This window comes from Branchiostoma lanceolatum, chromosome 1 (assembly GCF_035083965.1).
Source record: "Branchiostoma lanceolatum isolate klBraLanc5 chromosome 1, klBraLanc5.hap2, whole genome shotgun sequence".
Classification (NCBI taxonomy): Eukaryota; Metazoa; Chordata; class Leptocardii; order Amphioxiformes; family Branchiostomatidae; genus Branchiostoma; species Branchiostoma lanceolatum.
Genome location: NC_089722.1, coordinates 35,569,973 through 35,582,139, shown reverse-complemented (window position 1 = coordinate 35,582,139; position 12,167 = coordinate 35,569,973). Strand labels below are relative to the sequence as shown.

At 45.8% G+C, this 12,167-nt stretch overlaps 1 protein-coding gene across 2 annotated transcripts in view; it reads right to left on the bottom strand.

Annotated features, from left to right (window-relative positions):
* Window positions 1-12,167, bottom strand: part of LOC136421209 (aryl hydrocarbon receptor-like) — a 188,231-nt gene that overhangs the window by 40,952 nt on the left and 135,112 nt on the right. For both annotated transcript variants that reach the window (XM_066408406.1, XM_066408398.1), the window contains exon 9: window positions 7,654-7,795. In XM_066408406.1, the coding sequence (XP_066264503.1) occupies window positions 7,654-7,795 (142 nt within the window). The remainder of the gene's footprint in view (window positions 1-7,653; window positions 7,796-12,167) is intronic.

Sequence of the window (12,167 nt, the reverse complement as noted above, 5' to 3'; positions counted from 1 at the left end):
CAATATTATATAACTAACCCATCCAGGAAATCCGTGGACATTAGAGAAGAAAGAGACATGGCTAATTTGCGAACAAATCCTCGGACATTTGAGAGAGAGAGACATTTTAACTAACTTGGAGAGAAATGTTATAGTTCATGATCGACCCCCAAAATCCTAACCTTTAACCCTGACTAATACCTCATGAATAAACAGTTCATCTTACAGCAGTACGGACTCCGGGTGTCTCAATCTTTAGCTCCTTAGAAACTACTTATGAACGCGCTAAGGACATAACAGGAACCATCAAAACAAAACAGACTTTGTTTGTAAACAAAACCCAGGTTTTCAACACTCAATGTCGTCACATGACTTATGATCACTAACTGTGGCAAGGTAGATTCAAATTATTTTGTAATGGAATGACAAAAACAGACTTTTGGTCAGATTTGGGTATTTTAAAATTTCAATCATCCATGCAAGGAGGTTTTAAATGAATGAATCTCTACTTTCCTTGTCGACCACGTGCTCCTGCTTATCTCACCTCATCTTAACATTTTTGCTCTTTGGTCGAGCTTCATGGAGAATTTTTGAGCTCTCAAATTTTTCGGTTTTTCACATCTTTTTTTCTAACGTTGAGCAACCAGGTTTTTAAAATGAGATACAACTCTCATCGGTCGCATAGCCCCTCTGGTGTAGCTTCAGGACATAAAATTGAATAATATATATATTACATGAAATAAATAGAAAAACAAGTGACTGATAAAGTAACAAAAGGGACCCTTGAGTGTCTATATTGATGTACCATTAACAATTTTCTAGAACAAGATTCTTTCAAATGAATGGGTCTGAGAAACCATTGGTGCGGCATAACAGTTACAAAGCAAAACTTAAAGCATAGGACTCATGATCATATCCTACAGACATTGCTATTGAGAATAATCAAATATAAGGTAATTCCTGCAGGAGAGAATTTACCTGCAGGAATTTACCTTCTTCCTACAGGGATTCCTGTGGACATTCCTGCAGGAAAAAGTTCTTCCTGTAGAAATTTCTTACCAATTATACAAATATGTGCCTAATAGGGGTTGGGTACCGGTATAGAAAATTCCGGTCCAGGTCCAAAGGGTCAGCTCCAGATGGTCAGGCCCAGGTCCGGACCTGAATTTTCTGTACAGGCACCCACCCCTATTAGGCACATATTTGTACAATTGGTAAGTGTTCCACCTTCCAAAAGTTACATTTGCTAATGTTACATGTATTTAAGTCCTTTTATGGAAAACACTGGAATTACAGATTTTCCGCATTAATTTATGCAAATTGTTAACCAATTGTTGTAAGTGATGATTTGAGCAAAGGCTCAAATATGCTAATTAGCCGTTCGAACCCTAGCTCACGTGATCAGTAGACACGTCATTCACGCCATAGCCACGCCAGCGTGCTAGCAGTAACACGGTTCGAATTTCTCAGTGAATTTCTCAGTTATAATCTCCGCCTTGTGCCCTTCATTCGACCATGGTGAGACGGAAACGATGCCCAGGTTGCGGCGAGGAGTTGATCCTGCACCCGAAGGGTAAAGGGAGTAAGCATTGTGAGGGGATAGACCCTCCTTCCGAGCGGGTCAAGGACCCACCCCCACCACATGACCAAGAGAAGGACAACGTGAAGGACTCGCCGGAGGAGACGGAGCCGCCGTCGCACGAGAGCGCCACTGCAGAGCTAGAGAAGAAGAAGGAGGCACTGCTCGAGCAGCTGGCTAAGGTAAAGTTGGAGAGTGAGGTCGCCGCCTTGGAGGACGAACTCAAGCAAGCACAAGCAGCTATGGCGGCCCGCGCGACCATTACCGGGAAACCCCTACAAGGCCAGCAAGACAAGATGGTGTTAGGAGAGGGAGATATCACCTTACAGCAGCTACGCGAAAACGCAGCTCTGCAGCACGCAGTGGACACCAAGTACGCGCTACCAGGAGCCGGAAAGAAGAGGAAAGACGAAGGTAAGCCGCTGTCCCCAGAAGCATTCGTGTACAACTTAGACAGCTCCGAACCGAAGAAGTATGATGAATTGTCTCTCGGAGAGTTTGTGTCCGGATGTATGGCGTTGTTGCGTTCTGAGAATCTGCCACGTTCGGAGTTGCTCGGCCGTCTCTCTGTGCTGCAGTATTGCTTCGACAGATTGGCTAGGTACAAGTGGGCTCACGTGCGTACTTTCCATGCTGCCGCGGTCAGCGAGGCAATGAGCGTCCCAGGCGTGTGGTCGGACTGGGCGCATTTGAAGGAGAAGTTTTTCGACGGAAATAAGGACAACCTCAAGCCGGCGGATTCCGGTGATGGCGGTACGTCAACACAGACAGCACCGCGGATATGCTGGGGCTTCAACAAAAACAACTGTTTCCTCTCAACGTGCCGTTTCGACCACTGCTGTCGATTCTGCTGGGAGAGCAAGTCAATGAAATACAAGCACGCAGAAGCGGACTGCGAACGCAGGAGGCGGGAAACCAAGCAGACGAGAGTGCAGACGGCTGGCAGCACTGCGTGATAAGCACGCCCACCCAAGGGCACGGGGACCGGCTCAAAAGCCGGGGACACTACCGTGCGGAGAACTGTGAGTTTCGTTTCTGTTTGTCCACGTACGTCTCCTTCTAGTAGCCACGTTCAGCTCGCTTCTGTCAGTAGTTCTCCGTATTTAACTCGCCACAGTGCGGATAGTTTCAACAGCCTTCCCTACGCAGATTGTAGCGATGTGTCAATCAACACAGACGATAGTTCTCGTGTTTCCCTCAGTAGCGTCCGACATTCAACTCGCCACAGTGAGGATCATGTTTACAGTCTACCTCCCACTGACGGTAGCGACATTTCCATCCGCTCAGACAATGCTCCTCGTGTTTCGGACAGTTGTTTACAGTTTTCAACTCGCCACAGTGATGAGCGTAGCGGGTCTTCCCACACAGTTTGTAGCGATGTTGCAGGCACAGAGGCCAACAGTTATCGTGTTTCCGTTCAGGATTTTGATGTTGTCGTAGCAGAGAGGGAGAAAATATTCGATTCTGACGAAGGGAGTATAGTTGCAAGACATACCACAGACGGTATTGATGCGACGATCGAACCAAGCCTTGGTTCTAGTGTTTCACTTCAGACCTGCAACGGTTCACCAGTCACGTTCACGGCTGGCGAAAAGCAAGTAGTTTCAAGACATTCAGACAGTCATTCGTTGCACGGTGCGGCCAATGTTCTTCTAGATATGACAAGAATTGGTACAGATTCTTTCGCCTCGTTTCCCCTCCAAGAGGGCGTCGCCGCCAGGCAAAGTCAGGTTTCCTCTAGAACAGCCGATGTTTCCATGACTGTACATCCCCCAGCGGGCGTTGCCATGTGGCACAATTCGAGTGACGGTTCTCAGGTCGGGTGTACCTGCGACTCTACGAGTGATACTCCCCCAGCGGGCGTTGCCACAAGGCACAATTCGAGTGACAATTTTCGGGTCGGGTGTACCTGCGACTCAACAATTGAAGAGTCGACCCGGTCAGTTTTCCGTATTCAACTCGCCACAGTGCGGATAGTTTCAACAGCCTTCCCTACGCAGATTGTAGCGATGTGTCAATCAACACAGACGATAGTTCTCGTGTTTCCCTCAGTAGCGTCCGACATTCAACTCGCCACAGTGAGGATCATGTTTACAGTCTACCTCCCACTGACGGTAGCGACATTTCCATCCGCTCAGACAATGCTCCTCGTGTTTCGGACAGTTGTTTACAGTTTTCAACTCGCCACAGTGATGAGCGTAGCGGGTCTTCCCACACAGTTTGTAGCGATGTTGCAGGCACAGAGGCCAACAGTTATCGTGTTTCCGTTCAGGATTTTGATGTTGTTGTAGCAGAGAGGGAGAAAATATTCGATTCTGACGAAGGGAGTATAGTTGCCGGACATACCACAGACGGTATTGATGCGACGATCGAACCAAGCCTTGGTTCTAGTGTTTCACTTCAGACCTGCCACGGTTCACCAGTCACGCTCACGGCTGGCGAAAAGCAAGTAGTTTCAAGACATTCAGACAGTCATTCGTTGCACGGTGCGGACAATGTTCTTCTAGATATGACAAGAATTGGTACAGATTCTTTCGCCTCGTTTCCCCTCCAAGAGGGCGTCGCCGCCAGGCAAAGTCAGGTTTCCTCTAGAACAGCCGATGTTTCCATGACTGTACATCCCCCAGCGGGCGTTGCTATGAGGCACAATTCAAGTGACGGTTTTCAGGTCGGGTGTACCCGCGACTCCACGAGTGATACTCCCCCAGCGGGCGTTGCCACAAGGCACAATTCGAGTGACAATTTCGGGTCGGGTGTACCTGCGACTCAACAATTGAAGAGTCGACCCGGTCGAGGGTACGTGCGATTCTACAAGTTGGCCTTATCGGGACTGGCATGCACGGGTGAGACAGTCTCAAGTTCTCAGTCACCGTTCTAAACTCCGGTAGGAGCCGCAGCGCCTTCCTACAGACATGTCTACGCAATCTGTGGCTCTGCGCGGCCACTGGACAGTTTGAGCTTAGGGCCGTGCATACTGGGCTCGAAAATAGGCTCGCAGACCACCTCAGCCGCTGGTCGACTTCGCAGTACCACGAGAACGAATTCAAACGCCTGACGGCCGGGCAGCGCACAGCCAGCGTTGTTGTCTGCCCACGACATTTCGAGTTACTGACACACTTGTAATCCTTCCGGGTACCTGCACCCTGCTACGGCGATTGGACTCAGACGTAGAGGACGCAAAGCTGTCGGCTTTCGCGGCGGGCACTTACGCCAATTTCCGAACGCAGTGGAGGGCATTTCTACTATTCTGTGAGTTTTTCAAACTACCTGCTCTACCGACTGACTCGACAACTCTCACCCGTTACGCACAATTCCTTACGCGCTCCTTGCGGAGCCCGAGTAGCGTCCAGCTGTATGTACACGGGGCACGCATGTTGCAACGATTTCACGACTTCGAACCGCCCGAGAACAGCTTCGAACTGAAGCTCGTCGTGTCTTCCTTCCGTAGAGGTTCCCCACATGTGCCAGAGAGAAAGCTCCCTATCACGCCTGCCATCTTGCTCAAAATCCGGGAGTCGTTGGACCTGACAAGGCCCATGCACGCCACGCTGTGGGTAGCATTCTGCGTGGCCTTCTTCACGTTGCTCCGGAAGTCGAACATAGTACCGCGATCACAGTCAGCATTCGACCCACGCAAGCAGCTAACGCGTCGCGCCATTCAAGTTTCCAAGGATGGACTCCTGGTTCAGGTGACTTGGTCGAAGACGATCCAGTTTCGGCAAAAGGTGCTTCTCCTGCCATTGCCCGCACTGCAAGGGCATCCCCTGTGTCCTCAGTACGCATACGTCAATATGTGTAACATGATCCCGGCCGACCCAGACGGGCCGGCGTTCCTGGTCCCAGGTAACGGAGGCGGACTCATCTCCCTCAACCATGACACGTTCGTCCACCACTTGAAGTCGTTATTATCCGCGGCAGGCTTCACCCCAGGGAGTGATTCGGGACATAGTTTCAGACGCGGCGGGGCGACTTACGCGTGGCACTGCGGTGCTGACCCACAGGTGATTAAACTGTTTTGCGACTGGTCTTCAAACGCGTTCGAACTGTACTTGGACTGCTCCTTCGACAAGAGGTGCGAGTATTCCAAGCTGATCGCGGAGAAGCTACAGAACAGTTCGCTGGAGCAACCAGATTAGTCTATTGAAGGGACTGTTTAGCAAAGACTGACTCTCCAGAACAGTTCGCTGGAGCAACCAGATTAGTCTATTGAAGGGACTGTTTAGCAAAGACTGACTCTCCAGAACAGTTCGCTGGAGCAACCAGATTAGTCTATTGAAGGGACTGTTTAGCAAAGACTGACTCTCCAGAACAGTTCGCTGGAGCAACCAGATTAGTCTATTGAAGGGACTGTTTAGCAAAGAATGACTCTCCAGAACAGTTCGCTGGAGCAACCAGATTAGTCTATTGAAGGGACTGTTTAGCAAAGACTGATTCTCCAGATGTACTCGCAGTAGAAAGACTTCCTTCACGAAGCGGACTCCTATAGACATCATCAGCAGCCAACTTCGGACTCTAGTACTAGTAGCGGCTGTTTCAGTATGACAGCACATGTCATATAATCAAGTGTTTAGGACAGTGTTTATACATTCGTCTTGCGGCTTAGAGCCAATGGTGCAGTTGTTTAAAATAGTTACCCACCTGTTAGGTTAAGGTTATTTACTCAACTGTTAGGTTAAGGTTGTTTTAGTTTGCTCACCTGTTAGCCTTAGGCTGTTTAGTTTGTTTAACTGTTGGTCGTCAGTCTTCCCTAGCTTGCTAAGTTGCACTAGTCTTGGCGCTGGCTAATTTACTTACTACTAGTTTTGCTGTTACAAACAACGGCCGTATACCAGTTGATGCCACCAGTAATATCTTATCAGCAGCTCACACTTCTTCACATTCCTTGGTACCGAGGCCTAGTTGCTACAGACTCTCAGTAGATTGTCACTACTGCTCTACCACGCTCCTCTCGTCGCAATTCCCGCCCTCTCCCCTACTCGCATAATCTCCCGCTGGGCTTGGTCTTGGTGTTCGACAATCTCTGCTATACATTAAAGTTACCAAGCCCATTCAGGCTCCTTCTCCTTCTTGTGTGAGAGTGCGGATAATTGTGATGATTTGAGCAAAGGCTCAAATATGCTAATTAGCCGTTCGAACCCTAGCTCACGTGATCAGTAGACACGTCATTCACGCCATAGCCACGCCAGCGTGCTAGCAGTAACACGGTTCGAATTTCTCAGTCCCGCCCACCCACCCGTGTTCGACAATCTCTGCTATACATTAAAGTTACCAAGCCCATTCAGGCTCCTTCTCCTTCTTGTGTGAGAGTGCGGATAATTAGATATGATGTAACATATGATTATATAGGCTGTAATTCTTCTGGAGGCTACTCGGAGTGTTATTGGAATATTGCTGCAGTGTAATGCAACAGCTGCCTAGTCCAAAAATAATGTCAAGTTGCTAATTCAAAATAAATACAGTTATCATTTTTTATTCAGAAAAATATGACCTGCAGAACCAGAATACTTTCCTCTCCTGTTTTGTCCCCCTCCTTTAACAAAGGTAATTAGATCAGATTTGATAGCATTATGCCACTTGAAGGTGAATGAGTTCTGATGCTGTAGTACAGGTGCTCAACAATAAGGATATCAGGAAGTTTATCTACCGGACTGTAGTTCTGACACTAAAGGCCTAACCAAGAGTCTGTTAACATATCGTGGGATGTTAGATTTCATTTTTCAGAGCTACACCAACCTCATTCTACAAAATAAAAGTATCATCCTTGTGACTATTAGACCCATCCCTGGTGGCACGTGGTGTGTACATCAGGTCACAAAAGGGAACACAATTATTTTCAATGTTATACTCTATACAAGTATGTTTGGCACCTTGAGGCTGCACTTGACCATATGGAAAATATTGTCTTACTTATTCTGTATGTGGTTCCATACTGGATATGGTCTTCTTCTGCTTTCCAACCGGTGGTCTGGATGGCAAAATTGTCTTCTGTTACCAAGGAAAGGAAGCCACACTGCATGGTCCTTGTTACTACATGAAGATCTACCTAACCAACAGCCTACTATACAGCTGCTTATCAAGATATACTGTACATGTACCTGAGGGGGCGATGTGTTGAGATGATGTAGTCAGGACGTCCATTCCGAAAGACGACACGTGAATTTGCCTGCATCCACTTCCAGACATTTCCTTTGGTTAAGAGACGAAACACGACAAAACCAGATTCGCCACGTCTCATTACTGCAGGGAGACAAAAACGGGCACCGCGTCGGTTAGATCAGCGCATACAGACGTGGAAATGTTCTAATTATGGGGAGGGCTAAAACATCATCCTCACAGCACTACAGCACACTACAACTCCCAGTCCAGTCTTAACAATATCTTTGTTCTAGTCATGTTTCAGAAACTGGACAGGTGAAATGTTGTCCAAGATACTTGTATGAAAGAAATTAATAATCATATGTTACATTTTCATCTGGCAAAATTTTAAAAGTTATATACGGTTACCATAAGGTCAAATATCTTGAAATTCCAGTCAAAAAAATGTACTACATGTAGAGCCTGACTGCATGGTAAGAAACGAGTTCCTCTGAATAAAATGGGAGCTGCTGTGCCAAGTATATCATAACAGGATCTAATGTACCTCTTTGGTACTATTTCTGGAAGCCATTTCATAAGACATGAAAAGAACAAAAAGCAACAAAAAAATCATAATTATAGAAGCTGGAGACAAGCAGGACTCCTGGAAAACTAAGGAAACTGAGATATCAACATCTTACTAAGATAAAATTAAGAAGATTTGAGGGATGATATGAACTTGCACAACTTATATAGAGAAGAAAATCGTAAGGCAGGAAAGTAGAGGAGAGCTTCAGTAGACCAGTATTGTGAATAAGGTGTTATGATCAATCAAGGAAAGTCAAACCAGGGCATATGGAACGGGTCTATCTGTTGCCACCAAAACTACAAGCAAGGGCTATACATGAATTACTGTAAGTTCATGATATGAATTTCAACTTGAACTAGTCATGCAGTTACAAAGTTACTGCTCATTAAGCATGCAATAGGTTCAGCTACAAGAGTACCTTACTGTGAGAAGTGTTATCATCATGATAGTTTTACAAAATAACAGGTCTGTTAGACTACATGCATGCAACACAAGATGTTTCAATGGACACAGACAGACATGCACTAGACATTTTAATAAGTGTTCAACAGAAAGTCATTGTTTTACATCAGGCAGTTCAAAAACCTTACATCAGTTTCCTCACTTGTTTTTGGGCCTTGAGGAGCCGATAGTTACATGCAAGTGTCTGTGACACCACCAATTTCTTTGCAATGTAGCACATACATGTAACTTAGGGACCATACGATATTTACCGGGGGGGAGGGTATTGCTTTGGGGGGGCACGGTCACGGAGAAAAATAATGGCTTAGGGGGAGGGTCATGGAAAAAAATTGAAGGTCGGGGGGAGGGTCATGGCATTTTTTTACGAATCAGTTGAAATGTTGTGCAAAAACATTATGTAGAATAAAATTGTAAGAGAATCTACACCATGGTACCACTGGATTACCACATTTTATGTTCAGACGTTTCAAGTGTCCACCGGACACTTTGCTTCAGTGAAGGAAATAATGTTTACTTAAGACTTACGGAACATTGAGTTCCATATAAACAAAACAGGTAATGACCGGCCTAAATATGTAACTGACACGATATTCTATAATACGTCCTGAAAAAAGCAAGGAAAAAAATGACATTAAATTACAAAAACAAGAATCGTTTGACGTAATGCCATTGCGTGGTGGCACCTCTAAGATAAAATATATTCAGCGATCGTCACACAAATTTACTTGTTTTATATTCACCTTAAACATTCACCTTGAAGCTCAGCCAGTAGGTACCCTATTACACATGAGGCATAAAGCTATACATAACACACACGAAAAAACAACAACTGGGTCTCCGTTTAATAGTTTACGTCGCGATTATAAACTTGGCGTGGCCCTTTTGCGTCACGGCTACGGTTCGAATCTGATACCACAGTGCAAGCACCTCTCTTGTATATAAATGAAGAGGGCTCCAAAACGGTAAGTTCTCTCAATTCAGCTTGATACACATCGAATAAACTTGCATTTGATAAGTTCCCGGGTGCCCCCTTGCACATGGTTCACATGCAAAAGCGTTGATGTAACAAACAAACTGGGCTGTTGCGACAGAGTTTGGCACGGTTAGCATGGTGAGGGAGTGGTGGACAGCGGTGTGCCTTTGATCTCTTTAGAAGTTTTGCTGTGGGTGTGGCCAATAGAAAGGCAATGATCCAGGTTTCGCGGGAAATCTTGCAGTGGGGGCGGAGCTAAGATCATGAAACCGTATACATTGTCACATAGGGGTGTGTGGCTGTGCTGGGACTGTCGGCGGACTTTTCCATGCTGTTTCTACAGTCTTATTCTATTCCAGTGACTTCTGTAGTTGTAGATGGTAAATGTAGAAGTACACACAAAAATCTCAGACTATATTCAACGGCAACTTAAGCTTCACAGGGCTGTAGTAAGTTTTGATTACCTGAGTGCTGTGTTTCTCAGGTCAGTTCTTCAAAACGTACATTTGTAAACAAAGGGGAAGTGTGGTTTTGATGTCGATGCTATTGGGTGAAAGTGCAATCAAAACTGACGTGCTATGTTTTCATGTGCTGCCGGCGGGCCCACTTTACTCAATGCAAATTTGCCTCTGGAAATGCGTTGAATAGCGTTTCAGAGGTTTTGAATTTCTAAAATTTCCTGGGGGAGCATTCCCAAACCCCCTAGTTTTGCAAGCGCTTATGGTGCTCGCGCCTAGTATAGGTTCCTACTAAAAATATGTCGGGATGGCATCGCCCCACAAAACTCAAGCTGTATTTGTTCATTCTATCAGCTAAATTTGCCCCTCAATATTCAGGAAATAGCGTTTCAATGGGTCAAGATTTTAAAATTTTCCTGTGCGAGCATGTCGTGTCTCTAGTGAAAGAATTATATATCGGGAGGGCATTGTCCCCCCCCAAAATCAAGCTGAAACTCTTCTGTATTTTTTTCACATATAGAGATGTCATTAAACTTAGCTTACTTTATTCATCAGCAAACTTTGCTCATCAAAATTCAGGAAATAGCGTTTCAATGGGTCAAGATTTTTAAATTTTCCTGTGGGTCATGTTAAATATGGCGAAAAATATGTCGGAGTGCGTTGCCCCCCTCCAAAATCAATCATTAACCTTACTCTTCCGGCAAAATTTGTGCCTCACAATGCAGGAAATAGCATTTCAGTGGGTATAAATTTCAAAATTTTCTGATTTATCTCCTACAAAATTCCATGTTGCTGCCTCTGGTACCGACAAACGCTGGTTTCCAGTTCTTGTTTTATATCATGCGTCAGCTGTCCCAATTGGACGCCTGACGTGCTTTGTGTACAGTCAAACCTGCCTTGGCGACCGCCTCTTCAACCCGACCACCTGGCCATGGCGACCGCTTTTTCTAGGTCCTGAAATTTTTTCCCATAGGCACAAGCATTAAGCGGCCTGTCCAAGGCGACCACTTGTCCAATGCGGCCGCGACGAATTGGGACCGCACAGAACCTTATCCCTGCCCATGGCGACCGCCTCAATTTCGATGCGGTGTGAGCTCGGCAGCGATATCAGAACGTTCCTTTTTCATCTTCAGTTGTCATATCGAAAACTTTTTGGCCCATTTATCCAGCGGACGGAGCCCCCCAAAAAGGCTGGGGTCAGCAGGTGTTTTCTAGGGATTTGTCTTGGGCCTTAAAACTTAGATTTGTGTGTGTGTGTGTGTACTCTTAACGTAACGTGTGAATGCGGGAGGGCGCTGCGAGATCATCGAGGCAGATATTGTTTTTAGTCAAAATCATTACGAAAATTTGTACACGATATAACGGTATACAAATATTACAGCGATAACGGAAAATGTAATTTTTGTAGGATATTTCAGTCAATGCGAATTGAACCTGGTGGGGGCCATGCTGTCTAAAATCACCTAATTTTCCATCCATCTACATAAAGTACACTGTATTTGAACACCTCGACCTGGAATTTAGTGGAAACATGTTGTGAATGGAATCCTCTTCATCATGGCGACCACCTGTCCGTCGCGACCGTTTTTGCTCGGTCCCCCGGGTAGTCGCCTTGGACAGGTTTGACTGTAGTTGTTTTATAAATGGGAGTCGTTTATCATTTTACATGATACCTGTAGGAGGAGGGTCATGGAAAAGATTTTTGAGGTGGGGGGGGGAGTTTCATGGGAAAAAAATATTGAAATGGGGGTACGGCCATGGAAAAAATTTTTGACCGGACTTTCAGCACACCACCCCTCCCCCCGTGGTAAATATCGTATAGTCCCTTACCCAAAAAGAAAACAAAATCACTTAAAAGTCTTTTAACTAGATGAAGCAGCAAATGTGAATAACAAGTGACTTTCTGCGAAGAAGGAGTTAGGTGGTACAGTAATGCAGGCATGCAGCACAGACAAAGGTGCAGTAACACAGTTAGGCAAGGCGCAACAATACCTGACTGTTAGTAGTACCAGGAAGGTGTGGGATGGTCCTTGCAAAAATGAGGCTAAGTCA